Below are 19,749 nucleotides of genomic sequence, written 5' to 3'. Positions count from 1 at the left end.
GGGGTGGTGTACAGCCAGGAGTTGGCTCTGCCTGAGGTTTCAGTCCTCAGGCCCAGTGGGGAATCTTTAATTCCAGCCCAGGACCCCACCCCCCAGCAGTTTTATTAAGTACTGGATGAGGGGTTTCTGTGATGATCGTATAGGAAAAGAGCGAGGGGCAAGCCTGCTGCTGACGCTTACACCAGGGAAGTGTCCCCATGGCACCCAGGGCGGCTGGCGGGGCTCCGCAGCCCTTGCCAGGCTCCGTACCGTCCAGTGTGCCATTTGGTCCTGACCCATCTGAAACCTCGAGGCGGTCCTTAAAGCTGGGCCTGGGGTACTGGGGGTGATGCCAGGGTACTTGTTTGTGACAATTATCTCCTTTCCTGCACCTGCTTGTCCAGACAGGGTGACTTTTTAAAATATGAAAGTGAAAGGTGAAAGTGAAGTCGCTCAGTCGTGTCCGGCTCTGCGCTCTGTCCGTGGGATTCTCCAGGCAAGAGTTCTGGAGTGGGTTGCCATTCCTTCTCCAGGAGAACTTCCCGACCCAGGGATTGAACCCGGGTCTCCCGCATTGCAGGCAAATGCTTTACCATCTGAGCACCAGGGCAGTCCTGGTATACATGTATAGTTTTAAAAATATATGTGCCTATAATTTGCTCATTTATTTACTTGTGGCTGTGCCGGCTCTTCCTTGCGGCGCGCGATTTCCTCTCTCTAGTTGTGGCGAGCAGGGCTCTTCTCTAGTGGCGGCGTGTGGGTCTCTCCTTGTGGCTTCTCTCGCGGCGGGGTATGGGCTCTAGGGTGCCCAGGCTCAGTAGCTGCATCTCCGGGCCCTCGAGCACAGACTCAGGTGTCAAGGCACACAGGCTTAGTTGCTCCGTGGCAAGTGGGATCTTCCGGGACCAGGGATTGAACCTGTGTCCCCTGCCTGGGCAGGTGGATTCTTTACCACTGAGCTATCAGGGAAGCCCCAGGATGGCTTTGGCCCCAGACAGCTGCTACCCTGGGGGTCTTCAGAGCCTCCTTCTGGAAGGCCTGGTGTCCCCTGCATGGCCCGGCCCTCACCACGGGCAGGACCCAGAGGAGGGAGTTCTGCACTGCAGATCTGCGGATGCATACTGGGGACTGTGGGGAACGGGGATCTGGAGGCTGGGGGGCAGGCTGGAGGCTGGATGGGGAAACGTCCTCTGTGTGACATCCGCCTCCTCCATCTTTACAAGAGTGAGGAGAACTTCCGTGCCTGGCACTCCATCAGGGATGGTGTTGAGCAGCGTCTCAGTGTGCCTGCGTGTATCTGTATCTGTGTGTGCATGTCATACACGTGTATATTGTACTTATATATGTGTGTATATGTGTGTGTGTGTCCTTGCACGTGTGGATGTATACTTGTGTGTCTCTTTGTATGTGTGTCTGTGTGTGAATGTGTGTGTGCGTCTGTCCACGTGTGTGTGAATGTATACTTTTGTGTCTCTGTGTGTCTTTCCATGTGTGTGTGAGTGTGTATTTGTGTGTCTCTGTGTGTATGTGTTTGTGTCTGTGTGTGTATTTGTCTTGTCTGTCCGTGTGTGTGAATGTATGCTTGTGTGTTTGTGTTTGTGTGTGTATGTGTGTATGTTTATCTGTCTGTCCATGTGTGTGTGAATGTACGCTTGTGTGTCTGTGTGTGTGTGTCTGTCCATGTGTGTGTGAATGTATACTTATGTCTGTATGTGTGTGTCTGTCCATGTGTGTGTGAGTGTATATTTGTGTGTCTCTGTGTGTGTGTCTGTCCATGTGTGTGAGTGTGTATTTGTGTGTCTCTATGTGTCTGTGTGTGTGTCTGTGTGTGTATTTGTCATGTCTGTCCGTGTATGTGAATGTATGCTTGTGTGTTTGTGTCTATGTGTGTCTGTGTGTGTGTCTGTCCATGTGTGTATGAATGTATACTTGTGTGTCTCTGTGTGTCTGTCTGTGTGTGTGCCTGTATGTGTGTGTGAGTGTATACTTGTGTGTCTCTGTGTGTCTGTATGTGTGTGTGTCTGTCCATGTCTGTGTGAGTGTATATTTGTGTGTCTCTGTATGTGTGTGTCTGTCTGTCCATGTGTGTGTGAGTGTGTATTTGTGTGTCTCTGTGTGTCTGTGTGTCTGTGTGTATATTTGTCTTGTCTGTCCATGTGTGTGAATGTATGCTTGTGTGTTTGTGTTTGTGTGTGTATGTTTATCTGTCCGTGTGTGTGAATGTACGCTTGAGTGTCTGTGTGTGTCTGTCCATGTGTGTGTGAATGTATACTTGTGTGTCTGTATGTGTGTGTGTCTGTCCATGTGTGTGTGAGTGTATATTTGTGTGTCTCTGTGTGTCTCTATGTGTGTGTGTGTCTGTCTGTGTGTGTGAGTGTATACTTGTGTGTCTCTGTGTGTCTGTATGTGTGTGTCTGTCCATGTGTGTGTGAGTATTTGTGTGTCTCTGTATGTGTGTGTCTGTTGTCCATGTGTGTGTAGTTGTGTGTCTCTGTGTACATGTGTCTGTATGCCTGCAGCTCCCTGGCTCCTGAGCTTTGGACCTCTGCTAAAACCTCAGAACTCACTCAGCCCAGAAAAGGGGGCCAAGAGCCCTGCTTTGGGGCAGCCCTAACCCGGGGGATGGGGGGGTCAGTGCCCCAGCCCCCTGCCCTCCTCCTGAGGGATGCCCTGGAGGTTCTCCGAGGGGGAGATCAGCTCGAAAGCACACTCTCCTTCCTCCCTGCTGCTTCTTGCCACCTGGGGTCCCCTGGGTACGCCACCAGGACCCCATCCTCGCCTCAGCCTCGGGTCAGGGGACCCCAGGCCGAGACGGCAGGTGGGACTGGAAGATGTGGGTCCATGCTAGGCTGTGCACTCGGAGCTGGCTGAGCAGGAGGTCTGCTTCCATCCCTGCGCCTGGCAGAGACCCAGAGGCAGGCAGAGGAGTGGACAAGCTTCCCCGCGGAGGAAAGGGGACCAGCTCCTCTCAGGGAGTCACGTGAAGCTCATGGGGGGAGGCGGTGCTCCAGGCTGGTATGGAAGCCTGCCGGGCAGAGAGCACGGCCCATACTGGCCCCAGCAGCCTGGTCCACCTCCCACCCAGGACCAGCCTGAGAAGGGCAAGCCTGCCCCTAGCCAGGCATATGGGCTCCCCACCATGCCCTTTCAGTAGCCTCCCAGGTCCCCCAGGTCCCCAGCCCCATCAGGCCTGAGAGGAGCTGGTCCCCAGCCCCTGGTCGTCCCCTGACCACCTGGCTGTGGCCACTGCTGGGCTGGAGCTCCCTGGGCACAGACACTCCGTGGGCCCCAGTGACTTCACGCTGACCCCCATAGGTGCCTCTAGAGGGTGTCGGTGAACGGTGGCCCTGCCCGGAAACCCCAGAGCCCCACAGGTGGGCCTTTCGGCCATCCACCCTGACTCGTCCCTCTGGATGTCTCCATGACCACCCTCAGTTGTGGCTGGCTGTAAGGGGGAACAGTGGCGGTACTCAGGTCACCGGCCCCAGGCCACAGAGTGGATCTGAAGTGAGCTCACAGGAGGATGCAATCGTATGGCACAGGACCTGGGTCCCCGTCTGCAGGACTCGCGAGCTCAGCAGAGCTGGGCTGGGGTGCCTTGCTTCTGAGGCCCCGGAGGGCCAGGGGGGATCGGCTCCCCTTTGGGAGGTGGGGGCCAGGACCACCGTCAGGGTCTCCCATCTCCTGACCTCCGCTGGTCCCCCGATGCCCTCTGTGTCATGCTAGGGGGTTATACAGGGCCCTGAGTGCTTGAAGAGGTGCCGGGTTGCTCACCTGCGCCCGGCCCATCCCGCCTTTTAATGCTGCTCCTTTTCCTCTGCAGTGTCGGAGCCGCAGGCTGCTCCCAGCCCCCCGGAGAAGCCGCCCAGCACGGCGATCCTGTGTCACACCTGCGGGAACGTGTGCAGGGGCGAGGTGCTGCGGGTGCAGAACAAGTACTTCCACATCCAGTGCTTCATCTGCAAAGGTGAGCGGCCTGGCCCGACTCCACCTCGGGGCCAGGCGCAGCCCTGCCGTGTGGCGGAGCCCGCCTCCCGGCTGCCTTGCTGGGCCCCACAGTGTCCCCGGACACTCGTTAGGTCTGGGCTACTGGAGAAACGGATCCCCAGCCTTCATATACCCACGTGATCTTTTCAGCGTGGCCTGCCTGCATCCCTTACGGGAGTGACCCGAGTTCCTGCCCAAGGGGGCAGTGGGTCGGAGACGGGGTCTGGTCCTGGGCAGCATCCTTGATGGCTGTAGCCGTGTCAGAGGATTTGGATCCACTGGCCAAAGTAGTCACCTGGGCCCCAGAGCCACGCAGTAAATGGCCATTCCTGGTGGCGTGGACTCGGCGCCTTGGGCTGCACAGGGCCGGAGCTGGACCATGAACCTCAGGCATGCCCCGTCCTCACCGGAGGGGGACTGAGAACGTTACCACTTGCTCCAAATGAAAATGACTCTTTATCTGGTTATACAAAGTGACATGTGCATGCACTAAATTCAGATAGATAATTTGATATTCAAACATCAGAAAGATAAGAGAGTAAAATAACTCACTTGAAATCCCTCTGCCTGAGCCTTTCTGGGAGCATCCTTCCAGCCTGCCCTGCCTCCCTGCACTAAAGATGGCGCATATTCTGTCGTGCCCAGAGGGATTTCGAGAATTTACATTTAGTTTCCTGAAAACAGGGCTTCCCTGATACCTCAGCTGATAAAGAATCTGCCTGCAATGCAGGAGACCCCGGTTTGATGCCTGGGTTGGGAAGATCCGCTGGAGAAGGGATAGGCTTACCCACTCCAGTATTTTTGGGCTTCCCTTGTGGCTCAGCTGGTAAAGAATCTGCCCGCAATGCGGGAGACCTGGGTTCAATCCCTGGGTTGGGAAGATCCCCTGGAGAAGGGGAGGGCTGCCCACTCCAGTGTTCTGGCCTGGAGAATTCCATGAGAGTTGGACACGACTGAGCGACTTTCACTTTCCTGAAAACAAATGAAAAGTAGCATTTGGGGGAAGGGATGGAAAAAATGCAGAGTACATCATGAGAAACGCAGGGCTGGAATCAAGATTGCCGGAAGAAGTATCAATAACCTCAGATATGCAGATGACAACACCCTTTTGGCAGAAAGTGAAGAGGAACTAAAAAGCTTCTCGATGAAAGTGAAAGTGGAGAGTGAAAAAGTTGACTTAAATCTCAACATTCAGAAAACGAAGATCATGGCATCCGGTCCCATCACTTCATGGGAAATAGATGGGGAAACAGTGGAAGCAGTGTCAGACGTTATTTTGGGGGGCTCCAAAGTCACTGCAGATGGTGATTGCAGCCATGAAATTAAAAGACACTTACTCCTTGGAAGGAAAGTTATGACCAACCTAGATAGTATATTCAAAAGCAGAGACATTACTTTGCCAACTAAGGTCTGTCTAGTCAAGGCTATGGTTTTTCCAGTGGTCATGTATGGATGTGAGAGTTGGACTGTGAAGAAAGCTGAGCACCAAAGAATTGATGCTTTTGAACTGTGGTGTTGGAGAAGACTCTTGAGAGTCCTTGGACTGCAAGGAGATCCAACCAGTCCATTCTGAAGGAGATCAGCCCTGGGATTTCTTTGGAAGGAATGATGCTAAAGCTGAAACTCCAGTACTTTGGCCACTTCATGCGAAGAATTGACTCATTGGAAAAGACTTTGATGCTGGGAGGGATTGGGGGCAGGAGAAGAAGGGGACGACCGAGGATGAGATGGCTGGATGGCATCACAGACTCAATGGACGTGAGTTTGAGTGAACTCCAGGAGTTGATGATGGACAGGGAGGCCTGGCGTGCTGCGATTCATGGGGTCGCAAAGAGTTGGACACGAGTGAGCGACTGAACTGAACTGAACGGAACTGAATGGACGAATCAGACCCATCTGACACAGTGCCGAGACTCAGAGGATTCATACGTGGGGGCTAAGCAGCAGCAGCTAAGTTGCTCGGTCGTGTCCCACTCTTTGCAGCCCTATGGACAGTAGCCCACCAGGCTTCTATGTCTGTGGGATTCTCCAGGCAAGAATACTGGAGTGGGTTGCCATGGCCTCCTCCAGGGGATCTTCCCAATCCAGGGATCGGACTTCCATCCCTTATGTCTCCTGAACTGGCAGGCGGGTTCTTTATCACTAGCGCCCCCTGGGAAGCCCGTGTAGTTTTAAGGAATTCTCTCAATGACCCTGCAACCCCCACCTTACCTCTGAGCAGCAAAGGGTGTTGTTACAGCCTGCCATCCCGTGGGTTGAACGCCGTCCAGAGATGCAGGGACCTTCACAGATGGACCTTGATGGGCCCTAGGCGGTGAGGGCCTGGGCTTCCTGGTCAAGGTAGGGAAGCAGACGCCACATGTAAGATCACGGAGCACCGTGGTTTTTATCAGCTCCATGGGGCCCGTTAACTGCCTGAGTCCCTTCAGCCGATCGTGGTCCCATGAGGTCCTGCTGTGTGCCAGACCCGGCCTTTGAAAGCGCTGAGTAGGAAGGCTTGAGAGCTAGCTTGGAGGCTTGGTCTGGTCTTGTCAGGAGGTAAATCTACCAGCTCAGTGGGGAAAGTTGGCCCTTAGTGGTCGAAGCCGAAGGCTGGGAAGGGTCCCCCAGGGGTGCAGCAGGGCCCCAGGGAGCCCGCTGGTCCTGCGAGGCACTAGAAGCCGGCTCCATCTCCCCTGGCCCTCACCTCTGCTGAGCGCTTCCTGTGAGCCCACTTCTCTTGTGTGTTTCCTTCTAAAGCCCCACAGTCTTGGGGGGCGGGGAGTGGCTGTGGTGTTATCTCCACTGAAAATGAGGATTCAAGGGTGGCTGTGACTCACAGCTGTCGCCTGGGGGAGCCACTGGCGTGAGTCAGGATTAGGGGGCCCTTCCCATGAGTCTCAGCTCTGCCCCACCCCAGCGCGGAGGGACGGGGTGCGGGCCCCGAGCAGGGTCTGTGTCCCAATGAAGAGGGGGCAGAAGGCGAGGGCCGCGGGGTCAGGGGGGCCACGGTCATCAGTGAGCAAAGACGTACCCCGTGCTCCGTACTGCCGCCTCACCTGGCCGCCCCGGAGCTTCAGAATCACGGTCCTCCTGGGCCATGCCCGTCCTTTCCCAGGAGGGGAAACTGAGGCAACGGGGGGACCCTGCTTGCCCAAGGGGGCAAATCCGGTCAGCTGCTGGAGACCCTAGACCCGAAGATCTTCAAATGAGAACAGGAGAAAGCCGGGGGAGAGAGGGAGGGAAGGATGGATACGGATGAATGGGAGAGACAGAAAGAGCAAACCTCGCGTGAGCCTTGGAAGGAGAGAAAACCCCAAGGGCCAGCTGTGTTCCGCCCCTCACCCCACCCAATGCCTCGAGTCAGTGCCACGATCCCCAGCGGGCCCCTGCCTCCAGCCCGTCTGCCTGGTAGGGACCAGAGTGGGCTCTCCAGGCAGACGGGCCTCGGTCTCTCCCATCACCTGGGATGAAGGTAGCACCTTGAGCTTACCTGGCCCCAGGTAGCAGGTGCAGTGTCCGACTCACCTCTGCGTGCAGCTGGTGCACCTGGGAACTGGCTGTGTGTGCAGGCGGGGGGTGGGGCGGGGTGGGGAAGGAAGCGGGGAGGGCGGGTGGAGTGTGAGGGTGAGTGGGTGGGGGGTGACTGCGGAGTGGATTGACGGGCGTGTGGAGAGTGGACATGGGGCAGACGGGAGCCCGGTCGGCTGGCTGGAGCTGAGTGGACAGGGTGCCACTCTGCCCTGACGCACACCCTGCGACCAGCCAGGCCTCCTGGCTGGAGCGAGTGTTGGGCCTGGCCTTGCCCCAACCCCTCTGGGCCCAGGCTCCCGCCAGACCCCATGATGGCCCATGGCTGGACGCCCGTTGGTGCCTCCCAGGGCTGTGAACCAGCTCTCTTGGGAGCTCCCATCTCCCTGTCGGGGGTCCACATTGGGGGCGGCGGGCCCTGCTGGCCACTCAGTCTCCCCAGGGGCACGCAGACACTGCCCTGGCCCTGGATCCTCCACCCTTGCCTCTTGCTAAGACCCCTGAATGAAGGTCTTCCCTCTCGGGTTCCGTGGAGGGGCCTCCTGGACAGGGGGACAAGGAGGGCAGGGAAGGAGGGCAGCGGGGAGAGCCCCTACCCCCCCAGGAGCCCCCCATCTGTAGCCACATCACAGACTCTGTGGGAGCTCTTGTGTTGAGTTCAGTCATTTGAAAAGAAAACTTGAGGACCGCTGCCCTGCCCTCAGCCGTGACCCTGTGCCCTTCACTCAGCCCTAGGCCCACAGGGCTGCGCCGGTGCCCGGGGACCTTTCCTGGGGCGGACGTGGCCCGACACCCTGGCCAGGGCCCTGCCTGACCCGTTTCTTCTGCTCATCAGAGCTGCCCAGGTTCAGTCTCCTCTGCGCTCCCGCAGAAGCGCGCGCTGTGTTCGTGCATAAAGCCAAAGCCATTAGATTGCTCTTTTTCAAAAGCTGATTTGAAAAGATCCAGGGGAAGTACTCACTGTGTTTAGAAGGATTGCCTGGGAGCACCGACCTTAGGAACTGGATAAAAGGCATTAGATGTCCAGCACCCAGCCCATCACCTGCTGTGGCCCACAGGATTTGGTCAGTGCGGGGAGCGGGGCGGGGGAGGGCTGCCGCTGGTGACCCTCCCCCAGGGTCCTTCTCTGAGCTCCAGCCTCCCGAGTACACATGGGAATGGGTCTGGCCCAGTCCTTAGCAGCCGGGGTGGGCAGTGCTGGGCCAGCATCTGGACCTCACCATTGAGCCCCAGCAGGCACCTGAGGCAGGTTGCCGTGTTAGTGGGGGCAGTGGCAGGAGTCTTGTGGGCATGCAGGCCTGGTTCCAAGACCCCCAGGCATCCACCCACCCACAGGCTCATTCTGTGCCAGGAGCCCTGTCAGCCTGCAGACACAGCAGGGCCCCTGCCCTCAGGAGGAGGCATGTCTGCTTAACCTGCTGGAAAATGACAAGAACAGCCAAGAGTTCCTGCAAGCTTTTAAAAAGTTGTGTTTATCCACGCACGAGGATTGCATAGTGTTCGACTGATCTTTTATTCACCGCTCGTGAAAATGCAAAGTCTATGAGTCACTGAAGATGCTCTTGGATGAATAAAAGAAAAGGGCCAACTTACAGTGTCTTAAATTACATGGCTATTTGTCATCTTGACAGGCAGCCTTCTCACCCCCAGAGCTTGTTAATGTAACAGCTCAACAAAGTCATCAAAGACTGGCTTCTTTTCCCACTTCTCCACCCCAACTGCCCCACCCCCAGCCTTTTGCATTTCAGCAGTGCCTGTCCTCATGGTCTCAAGATGGTTGCTGTAACTCCAAACATCATATCCTCACAGGTTGACACTCAACCCTGGGGAAGTGGTTGGGCAGGGATGTGGGGCAAAGGTGCCCTCCTCCCACATGATTGCCCTGTTTGGTTAATCAGGATAATCTCCCTTTGATGACAAACCTAGACTGTTTATTAAAAAGCAGAGAAATCGCATTGCCAACAAAGGTCCATATAGTCAAAGATATGGTTTTTCCAGTGGTCATGTATGGATGTGAGAGTTGGGCCATAGAGAAGACTGAGGACTGAATAATTGATGCTTTTGAGCTGTGGTGGTGGAGAAGACTCTTGAGAGTCCCTTGGACTGCGAGGAGATCCAACCAGTCCATCCTAAAGGAAATCAACCCTGAATATTCGTTGGAAGGATTGATGCTGAAGCTGAGGCTCCAATACTTTTGCCACCTGATGCTAAGAGCTGACTCATTGGAAAAGACCCTGATGCTGGGAAAGACTGAGGGCAGGAGGAGAACAGAGGAGGAGATGGTTGGATGGCATCACTGACTCAATAGACATGAATTTGAGCAAGCTCCGGGAGATGGTGATGGACAGGGAGGCCTGGCGTGCTGCAGTCCATGGGGTCGCAAAGAGCCGGACACGACTGAGCGACTGAACAGCATGGACCCTTTGATCAGGGAGGAGAGCGTTTCCCTGGAGGCCCTCACAGGCTTCCTGTATGACTCACTGGCTGGAACTGGGTCACACTCCCTCCCACCAGTAAAGAGGAAAGGGAGGGCGGGGACTGACTGACTCCAGCCAGGTTCCTCCCTTGGTGGGTGTGTTGACACTCCAACCGCAGCAGGGTCTGTTAGCACAGAAGACAGCTGTGTTGAATTCTGACCCGAGATCCCAGCGTATTGGGGTCCCGCCACCCAGACGCTTGCTTGACGTGACTTGGTTCACCCAAATATGAAAATCTGTGAAAGGAGTCGCGTTGTTTTCCAGGCCCTCTCGACGTTGTCAGGCTTGGGCTCTGCTGCCAGCTCTGGGTTCCCATCCCAGCTCTGCCACTGCCTGCTCACGTGGGTCTCAGACACGTTTCTTAGCCTCGGTTTCCATTCAGCAACCCTACTGGGCACCTGCTCTGAGCCGGGCAGCGTTCTGGGTGCCTGGGACGGATCCATGAACAAAACAGGCATCCTCGTCCTCGTGGACATCACGTTCTAGGGCCGGGAGACGGAGAAGAAGCACCAGATAGCGTAAGTAAGTAGATTTTTATTATATACTGAAAGTGAAGTACTAGGGAGGGGAAGGCAAGGAGCAAGATGAAGATGGAGTTGGGAGTGTCAGGAAGTCACTCTTTTAAGTTGGGTGATCAGGGCAGTCTTCACAGAGGAGGTGACCTTTGCATGAAGACTCGAAGGAAGTAAGGGAAGGGCATCGCAAGCAGAGGGGACAGCCAGGGCAGTGACTGTGAAGCAGGCAGCTGTGCCCGGCGGTTTCCAGGACAGCAGGAGGCCTGCTTGCCCGGAGTAGAGTGAGGAGGGAGTGGGGAGGGCTGGAGGGGTTCTTGCAAGGACCCAGGCCCTGACCCCGGAGGAGGAAGAACGCAGGAGGGACCTGTGTGTCTTAGTGTCGTGGCCTCTGGGTGCCATGCTGATGTGGGGGGTCACGGCAGGGTGGGGAGACGGGCCTGGAGCCCCGGCCCGAGGCCATGGCAGCTTGGACGAGAGTCTGAGGGGGCGTCTGCTTCCGGATTGTCTTAGAACCCAGCCAGGTTCACGGTGCACAGTGGGACTCTGGGTGAGACGGAAATAGGCCAAACACCCAGCACACAGCAGGTCCTCGGGAAACAATGAAAGCTGTTACTGTTGTTACAAACAGCTTGAAACTTGCCTAGGATGGTGAATCTGGTCCTCCAGACCTTCCACGTGTGGCCGAGTCCTGTGCTTTCAGAGCGTCTGTTTCCAGCTGGGGTCATCTGTCACCCTGCTCGCAATGCCTGGGAAGCACAGGCCCCGACTCCAAAACGACGAGAAGATGAGACAGCGAGACAGGAAAGCCGGTGCTTCCTGATCCGTGCGGCCCAGGGGCTGAGCATGCTCGTGTTTGCAGAAAGAGTGAAGATGGGGGGAGGGACGTGTGTGTGTGTGTGAGTATGAATGTGTAGGTGTGACTGTGTGAGTGTGTGAATGTGTGTGTGTATGTGAGTGTGTGTGTGAATGCATGTGTGTGTGTATGAGTATGTAGGTATGACTGAGTGCGTGAGTGTGTGTGTGAATGCGTGTGTGTCAGTGTGGTGTGTGTGAGTGTGCATGTGTCTGTGTGAGTGTGTGTGTGAGTGTATGAGAGTGTGGGATGTGTGTGTGTGATGTGTGTGACTGTGAGTGTGCGTGTACATGTGTGCATGTGTGTGTGCATGTGTGTGAGTGTGTGATGTGTGTGTGTGTGCATGTGTCTGTGAGTGTGTGTGTGTATATGAGAGTGTGGAGTGTGTGTGTGTGTGATGTGTGTGGCTGTGTGTGAGTGTGCATGTGTGTGAATGTGTGTATGAGTGTGTGACTGTGTGTATGTGTATTTGTGAGTGTGCATGTGTGTGTGCATGTGTGTATGTGTGTGTATGTGTGAGTGTGCATGTGCATGTGTGTGTGGATGTGTGTGTGCATGTGTGTGCATGTGTGTGTGTATGAGAGTGTGGGGTGTGTGTGTGCGTGATGTGTGTGTATGAGTGTGTGTGTATGTGTATTTGTGAGTGTGCATGTGTGTGTGCTTGTGTGAGTGTGTGTGTGCATGTGTGTATGTGTGTTGTGTGTGCATGTGCATGTGTGTGTTTGTGAGTGTGTGTATGTGTATTTGTGAGTGTGCCTGTGTGTGTGTGTGCCTGTGTGTGTATGTGTGTGTGCATGTGTGTGTGTATGAGTGTGGGGTGTGTGTGTGCGTGATGTGTGTGTATGAGTGTGTGTGTGCCTGTGTGAGTGTGTATGTGTGTGTGCCTGTGTGAGTGTGTATGTGTGTGTGCATGTGTGTGTGTATGAGAGTGTGGGGTGTGTGTGTGTGTGATGTGTGTGTATGAGTGTGTGTGTGTATGTGTATTTGTGAGTGTGCATGTGTGTGTGTGCCTGTGTGTGTATGTATGTGTGCATGTGTGTGAGTATGTGTGTTTGTGAGTGTGCATGTGTGTGTGTGTGTGTGTGTTTGTGGGTGTGCATGTGCGTGTGTGAGTGTGTGTGTTGTGCATCAGCTCTGCCTGTAACTTGGTAACAGCAGGTGGGGTCGTCCACAAGGACACACCCCCTGGGGATCACGGACAGCCATGCCCAGAGCTGGTCTGGATGTCGGGGGGTGACAGGGACCAAACGCCTGTGTTCCAGAGCGTGGGAAGCCGGGGAGAGCGGTGGCCATTCAGGGCAGGAAGGACTCTCAGCTGACGTGGGCCTGTTGTTTCCAGAGGGAGGGTCTGCGGCAGAGGCCAGGCTGCGGCCTGGGCAGGCGGTGACCCGCTGCCCCCAGCCAGCTCGCTCCAGCGCTGCGGACGCCTGAGTTCTTGGTCTGCCTGGCGCTGTGGCGTTAGCCGCTCTCTCCTCGCCCCAGGCACCGGCACCGGAGCGCGCCTCAGCTGACCACCCCGAGGGACCGCCATCCACATCCCAGTCTCTTCCTTTGTGAGAGTCTTTTCCATCCGGAGTCCTCTTGTCTACAGACTTTTGTGTCTCTTTAAGGGACTGCGTGAGCCCTTTCCCTGTCGTGCGGTTGTCAGCACCTTTCAATACCTGCCCAGATTCCTTCAGTTGCCTGGCCCATGGCAAACTTGGAGCCATTCCTCAGCTGTTAAACGGTTGCAGGGATTCCAGCCAGCGCTCGGGTGATCAGTTTCCTTTGCCTCATCTTACTGATTTATTGTGACAACCGTGGAAGATCAGCATGATTAACCCTTTGTTACACATGAGGGCTCTGGGGCCCAGAGAGGTGAAGTAACTTGCCCCAGGTCACACAGCAGCGAGGATCCACGCCCAGGCTTCCTGTCTCTAAAGCCCAGCGTTCACTTTTCACAGTATCCTGTAGCTATGCTGCAGCTGACACTGTGCGGGTGGACTTCTGTGGCCGTTCACAGTCATTTCCTTGAGATAGAGTCCCAGACAGACAGCTGGGTTAGAGGGTAGGAGCCGTTCGCACACTCCTTTGAGTCGGTGCCAAATGGTATTTCAGAATACCGGCTGTCTTCCCACCACGGCCCGCCCCCTCCTGACGGTTTCTCAGAAATGACCATGGTTAACCGCCAAAGAGGGGGCCTCTTGGGGTCACTCACAGCTGCTCGGAGCCCTTCGTGACTCTCGGCTACTTGCTTAGGCAGATGGAGTGTAAGGACAGCGTATTGCCTTCATGAGGACTTTTAGCAGATGACAGAGGATGAGGTGGTTGGATGGCATCACCAGCTGGATGGACATGAATTTGAGCAAGCGCCGGGAGCTGGTGATGGACAGGGAAGCCTGGCGTGCTGCAGTGCATGGGGTCACGAAGTCGGACACACCTGAGCGACTGAACTGAATGTATTTGGACTCTTTAGCAGGAAGAGTCTGGCTTTACTGTCTGGCCTTAAGCTAAGGCACCTGGGCAGCTACAGTCCGCTCCGCAGCAGAGATGACCTGGGAATGGGTGGGGGCACGTCATGGCACTAGCAGGACCCAGCTCTCAGGGCAGAAAAGCTGCTTTTATTTCATCTTCTGGTGCCTCTGTGATGGAGACTCGGGTTTAAAGGGGCACTCTATCCCTCTGCACATTCTTCTCCTTTGAGGAATAGTCAGTGCCGTCATAGCTTTAAGAAGATTGGAAAATGAGCCAAACCCCAGAGCCAAGGGTGTCCGGGAGCCTGAATCGCTCAGAGCTGAATCGCTGCAGGCGGCACCGGCAAAGGACAATAATTCTCCTGCACAGGCCCCGGGAAGCCTGTTTTTCCCAAGTCGGGGTGTAGCTGCTGGGGCTACACTGGGGCGCAAGATTGAACAAAGGGGTCTCGCTCTCGCCTGGGCGGGGGGCAGATCCAGAACCGAGTGCCGGCCTCGGGTCTGCCAGGTGAGTGACGTCAGTCCAACGACGACCTGGCCGGTGGCCCCGCACGAGTTGGGGCTCACGTCACGCAAGTTTGTGGGATGCCCTGTGTGCTGCCGTCCTCCCAGCTGAGGACATGGGGCCCAGAGAGGCCGGGGACCTGCCCAGGGGCCCACAGCACGGTGCGCGGGGCGAGCCTGCATCACCCGGGCAGCCCCGGTGTCCCGGCTCTCAGCTGCTCAGCTTTCTGTCCAAAGAGCCAGCCGCTCCTTGGAGTCGTGGAAGGAAGGATTTCCAAGCCCGCAGGCGGCTGTTAGCGCAGAATGGTACGTGCAGCCCTGTGGCCTAAGCAAGGGGGACAGGGGATAACAGGGAGACCCCCACTGCCTCGCCCCATGTGGGGCTGGGGGCCGCGCTGAGTGGGTCCCTCCCAGCAGGGCCACTGGAGCCCCCAGGTCGCTGTGGGAGAGGGCACTGTGCGTGCTGACCGGTCCACGTGCTGAAAGGCGCTGCTGACTGGACCGAGCAGAACCCGGCCCCAGGGACCCTGAGACCCTCCGGAGAGTCCGATTCCCGGAGAGCTCTTCCCGAATCTACCAGCCTGAGGAGCCACCTGCGGTGAAGGGAGGCTGTCCGGTTGCCCTTGTCTCCCAAACCTGCAGGGCGCTGTTCAGAGGTCGGGGCTCCCCGATCAGACACCAGGAGCTCCTCTCCACTGCCAGCGTCCGTGTCATCAAGACTGCACTGCAGAAGGCTTTTACCCTCCCCGTGTAGTGATCGTCTCCATGTAATAACAACGTATGTGTTGCATTCTGAGGTTCTGTGCTGGTCTTGGCTGTGCTGGGCCTTCGTCACTGTGCGGCTTTTCCCTGGTTGTGGTGGGCAGGCCTGCTCTCTAGATGCGGTGTGTGGCCTTATTGCAGTGGGTTCTCTTGCTGTGGAGCGCCGGCTTTAGGGCACGCAGCCTTCAGTACTTGCAGCCCTCAGGCTCAGCAGCTGTGGCGCACGGGCCCAGCAGCCACGCAGCATGTGGAATCCTCCCGGACCAGGGACGGAACGCGTGTCCCCTGTATTGGCAGGTGGATTCTTTACCCCTGGACCACCAGGGGAGCCCCATCATATGTGTTGCTCTCATAGATTAGTACTAGCAATTTTTACTAGTAACTAGCTTTTTACTAGTACTAGTAAAGTAGTACTACTTTGTACTAGTAGCTGTAATAACAACCCCATCCAGAATAAGCTATTAAATATTTACAACCTGTGACCATAAGAACCTAGATAGCTTAAAAAGCAGACATTACTTTGCCGACAAGGTCCTTCTAGTCAAAGCTGTGGTTTTCTTGGTAGTCATGTATGGATGTGAGAGCTGGACCATAAAGAAAGCTGAGTGCCGAAGATCTATTGCTTTTGAACTGTGTTGTTGGAGAAGACTCTTGAGAGTCCCTTGGACTACAAGGACATCCAACCAGTCCATCCTAAAGGAAATCAGTCCTGAATATTCATTGGAAGGACTGATGCTGAAGCTTAAGCTCCAATACTTTGGGCACCTGATGCAAAGAACTACTCACTGGAAAAGACCCTGATGCTGGGAAAGATTGAGGGCAGAAGGAGAAGGGGATGACAGAGGATGAGATGGTTGGATGGCATTACCGGCCTGATGGACATGAGTTTGGGCAAGCTCTGGGAGTTGGTGATGCATAGGGAAGCCTGGCGTGCTGCAGTCCCTGGGGTCACAAAGAGTTGGACAGGACTGAGCGACTCAGCTGAACTGACCATAAGGCAGGGCTTCCCAGGTGGCCCTGGTGGTAAAGAACCCGCCTGCCAATGCGGGAGACACAAAAGATGCCGGTTTGATCCCTGGATCGGGAAGATCCCCTGGAGGAGGGCATGGCAACCCACCTCAGTATTCATGCCCGGAGAATCCTATGGACAGAAAAGCCTGGCGGACTATAGTCCATGGGGTCGCAAAGAGTCAGACACGACTGAAATGACTTAGCATGCACGCATGACCGTGAGAAATTTCTGATAAACTGAGCTCCGTGTGGACTGCGGGGTTTTTGTTGTGGAACCATTGGCGTTTTCCATCTCAGAAACGCCCCTCTTGCAGACGGTTCTGTTGGGGAGGGATAGAAATTGGCTTTTCAGGCGGAAGGGAGATGAACACCTGCCTTTACTCAGAACCTGGCTCTGGGTTTTTAAACAGAAGTCCATGGTCTTGCTTTGGCATCTCCACTCGACTAGTTAAAGTTGCCCATTCTTAGAATTTCCCAGAAATGATAACCTCTGCAATCAGTTAATCTTTAAACGTTGTTTATGTATTTGCCTGTTGCAGCGTGTGAACTCTTAGCTGTGGGGTGTGGGGTCTAGCTTGCTGAGCAGAGCGCAGACCCAGGCCCCTTTCTCTGGGAGCAGTGAGTCTTAGCTGCTGGACCACCAGGGAGGTTCCCTCAGTTAATGTTTTGATGAAAACGTTTAAGCATTGATTAGAAGATGGGCTGCAGAGTTTTTGAAGACCCTAGCTTAGGGGCTGAAACGCATGAAGACCCCAGACGGACCGGATGGCAGGCTGGTCCTCCGCAGGGAAGGGCATGAAGGCTGCTGCCTTGCGAACCAAGCCTGGCTCCCCCATGCCCTGGGGCCCGTCCTGGGGGAAGGCGCCTCCTCCTCTACCCGGCAAGTCCCGCCTACCTGGTCCTCCCAGGGCAGGAGGTGTGTATTAGGGTCAGTGCCTGCATGCCTGGCCTATCTCCCTCCTGCAGGAGGTCCGGCCTCATCCACACCGGGGGAGACCGGTGCGGAGAGTCAGGAAGCCTCGCTGTGGTCTGGGGGTGATCATTTGTCCTTATGGAATCTTCCCATCCAGAACAGGGCCTAGCACATAGTAGGTGCCCAGGTACTGACCGCCTCCCCCATCTGGTATTTTTGCGCTGGGGACAGCACAGCTGGAGGGGCTGGGGGCTCGTGGGCATCTCCCCTTCATCCCTGGGGGCCCCAAGGAGGCGAGGAGACCCTGGACTGGCCCTCCAGGACGGCCTCGTTCTCTTCCTGGGCTAGTGACCCTTTCTAGAGGCTTCCACAAGGAGGTCCACTCAGCTCCAGGCTGAGGGGCCCAAGCTGGAGTCTGAGCCTGGACCCCGGCATCCCAGGGATTCAGCGAGCCACCCCAGGTTCCCCCCCGAGGCTCGTGTGTGGCCCGTCAGGACCGGGGAGCTGGTGGTCGCCTGCTAACTCGGCTCTGCCTGTGTCCCCAGCGTGCGGCTGTGACCTGGCCGAGGGCGGCTTCTTCGTGCGGCAGGGCGAGTACATCTGCACGCAGGACTACCAGAGGCTGTACGGGACCCGCTGCTTCAGCTGTGACCGCTTCATCGAGGGCGAGGTGGTGTCGGCTCTGGGCAAGACCTACCACCCCGACTGCTTCGTGTGCGCCGTGTGCCGGTGAGTGGGGCCGCCTCCCTCTTCCTTGCCTCCCTCTCCTCCCCTGCTCCTTCCTCCCTCTGCTCCCTCCTCCTCCCTCCTCCCTTCTCCCCCTCCGCCCTCCTCCCTTCTCCCCCTCCGCCCTCCTCCCTTCTCCCCCTCCGCCCTCCTCCCTTCTCCCTCCTCCCCCTCCCGCTTCCTTGCCTCCCTCCTCTGTCTTCCTTGCCTCCCTCTACTCTCCCTCCTCCCTCCTCTCTCCCCCTCCTCCCTCCTCCCCCTCCTCCCTCCTCCCCCTTCTCCCTCCTCCCCCTTCTCCCTCCTCCCCCTCCCGCTTCCTTGCCTCCCTCCTCTGTCTTCCTTGCCTCCCTCTACTCCCCCTCCTCCCTCCTCTCTCCCCCTCCTCCCTCCTCCCCCTCCTCCCTCCTCCCCCTCCTCCCTCCTCCCCCTTCTCCCTCCTCCCCCTCCTGCTTCCTTGCCTCCCTCCTCTGTCTTCCTTGCCTCCCTCTACTCCCCCTCCTCCCTTCTCTCTCCCCCTCCTCCCCCTCTCTCCCCCTCCTCCCTTCTCCCCCTCCTCCCTCCTCCCCCTTCTCCCTCCTCCCCCTCCCGCTTCCTTGCCTCCCTCCTCTGTCTTCCTTGCCTCCCTCTACTCCCCCTCCTCCCTCCTCTCTCCCCCTCCTCCCTTCTCCCCCTCCTCCCTCCTCCCCCTTCTCCCTCCTCCCCCTCCTGCTTCCTTGCCTCCCTCCTCTGTCTTCCTTGCCTCCCTCTACTCCCCCTCCTCCCTTCTCTCTCCCCCTCCTTCCCCTCTCTCCCCCTCCTCCCTTCTCCCCCTCCTCCCTCCTCCCCCTCCTCCCTCCTTCCCCTCCCGCTTCCTTGCCTCCCTCCTCTGTCTTCCTTTCCTCCCCCCTCCCTCCCCCTCCCTTTCTCCCACTGGCTCAGAGCCAAGTGTGGCAGACACACCCTGACCCTGCCCGGAGGCACACCTCTGTCGGGCCCCACGCCCTGCGGGCCCCCCGCCCCTTGCCACACAGGACTGAGCCCTCTTCCGGGGACGCAGAGGCCCGTGGGTGCCGAGGCTACCGGCCCATGGCCGCCGATGGCTTCCAGGGCGCGCTCCCCTTCCCTCGCCCCGGCCTCCGCGGCCCCCTCGGCCGGGTCCTGTCCCGTCTGCCACCTCGGCCGGGTCCTGTCCCGTCTGCCGCCTCGGCCGGGTCCTGTCCCGTCTGCCGCCTCGGCTTGTCTTCTCTCACGTTGGTGCCGCGATGCCCTCGCTTCATCCCCTCTGAGCCCACCCACTGGTGCTCCCCTCTCCTCTGCTGTCTGGGAGCAGCCCACCTGTGGCTCCTGCCCCTGGTCTGTGGGCCCCAAAATCCACCAGGCAGCGCAGGCATCTCCCCAGGCCCCTCCCGTTCCAAAACCCCCCCAGCTTCTGCCCCGCTCGGGCCCAGAACTTGTGTGCCTGGAGTCCCACCAGGGCCTCAGTGCCGGGCCCCTGCTCCCCCCGCCTGTCACTGCTCCACGCCGCCTCCATGGCCTCCACGAGTAAGTGAGGGCCGCCAGCCCTGCTGAGAGGAGCGCCACGGTGTGCTCCAGTCCCTGCGCTCCTTCGCTCACTCGGTCGCCTGTGCAGGCGTTCCTCAGCACCTCCAGGGGCCAGGCCCCAGGCTGGCACTGGTGACTGGAGCCACCTTAGCCCGGACCCTGCAGGGCACAGCATCCAGCGACACAAGGGCACGGCCAGACTGGCCTCCCCTGGGGCCTCTGCCCTCCCTCTCCTCGTGGGCCCGCTGCCATCCTAGCCCCACAACCCACTGGGCACCGTGTCCTGGAGCTGCCCGATGCGAGTGCCCACAGGCAGGGGCTGGATCAGACTTCTCTCTGGTGCCCAGAGCCTGGCACGGAGCAGGTGGGCAGTGAGTCGTCCCTGGAGGCAGACTGAGGGGCTCACCCTCAGCCACAGGGCCGCACCCACTCCTCTCTCTGCCCTGCACCTTTGGGGCTCGGAGAGGGGTCAGCGGGCAGTGGGCATCCTGCTCCTCCCCCTCCTCCTCCCTCCCCCTCCTTGTGCAGCCCCAGATAC

The 19,749-nt window shown here is 57.5% G+C and overlaps 1 protein-coding gene across 15 annotated transcripts in view; it reads left to right on the top strand.

Annotated features, from left to right (window-relative positions):
• The window catches only part of ABLIM2 (actin binding LIM protein family member 2), a 171,397-nt gene that overhangs the window by 46,272 nt on the left and 105,376 nt on the right, over nucleotides 1-19,749 (top strand). For all 15 annotated transcript variants that reach the window (XR_008199584.1, XR_008199585.1, XM_052641650.1 and 12 more), the window contains exons 2-3: nucleotides 3,803-3,946; nucleotides 17,510-17,693. Coding sequence is in view for 13 of the 15 variants with exons in the window: in XM_052641650.1 (XP_052497610.1) it covers nucleotides 3,803-3,946; nucleotides 17,510-17,693 (328 nt within the window). In the remaining 2 variants the exon portion in view is untranslated. The remainder of the gene's footprint in view (nucleotides 1-3,802; nucleotides 3,947-17,509; nucleotides 17,694-19,749) is intronic.

Source organism: Budorcas taxicolor, chromosome 6 (genome assembly GCF_023091745.1).
Source record: "Budorcas taxicolor isolate Tak-1 chromosome 6, Takin1.1, whole genome shotgun sequence".
In the NCBI taxonomy this organism is placed as follows: domain Eukaryota; kingdom Metazoa; phylum Chordata; class Mammalia; order Artiodactyla; family Bovidae; genus Budorcas; species Budorcas taxicolor.
Note: the sequence above shows the minus strand (reverse complement) of the source record. Positions and strands in the feature narration are given on the sequence as shown.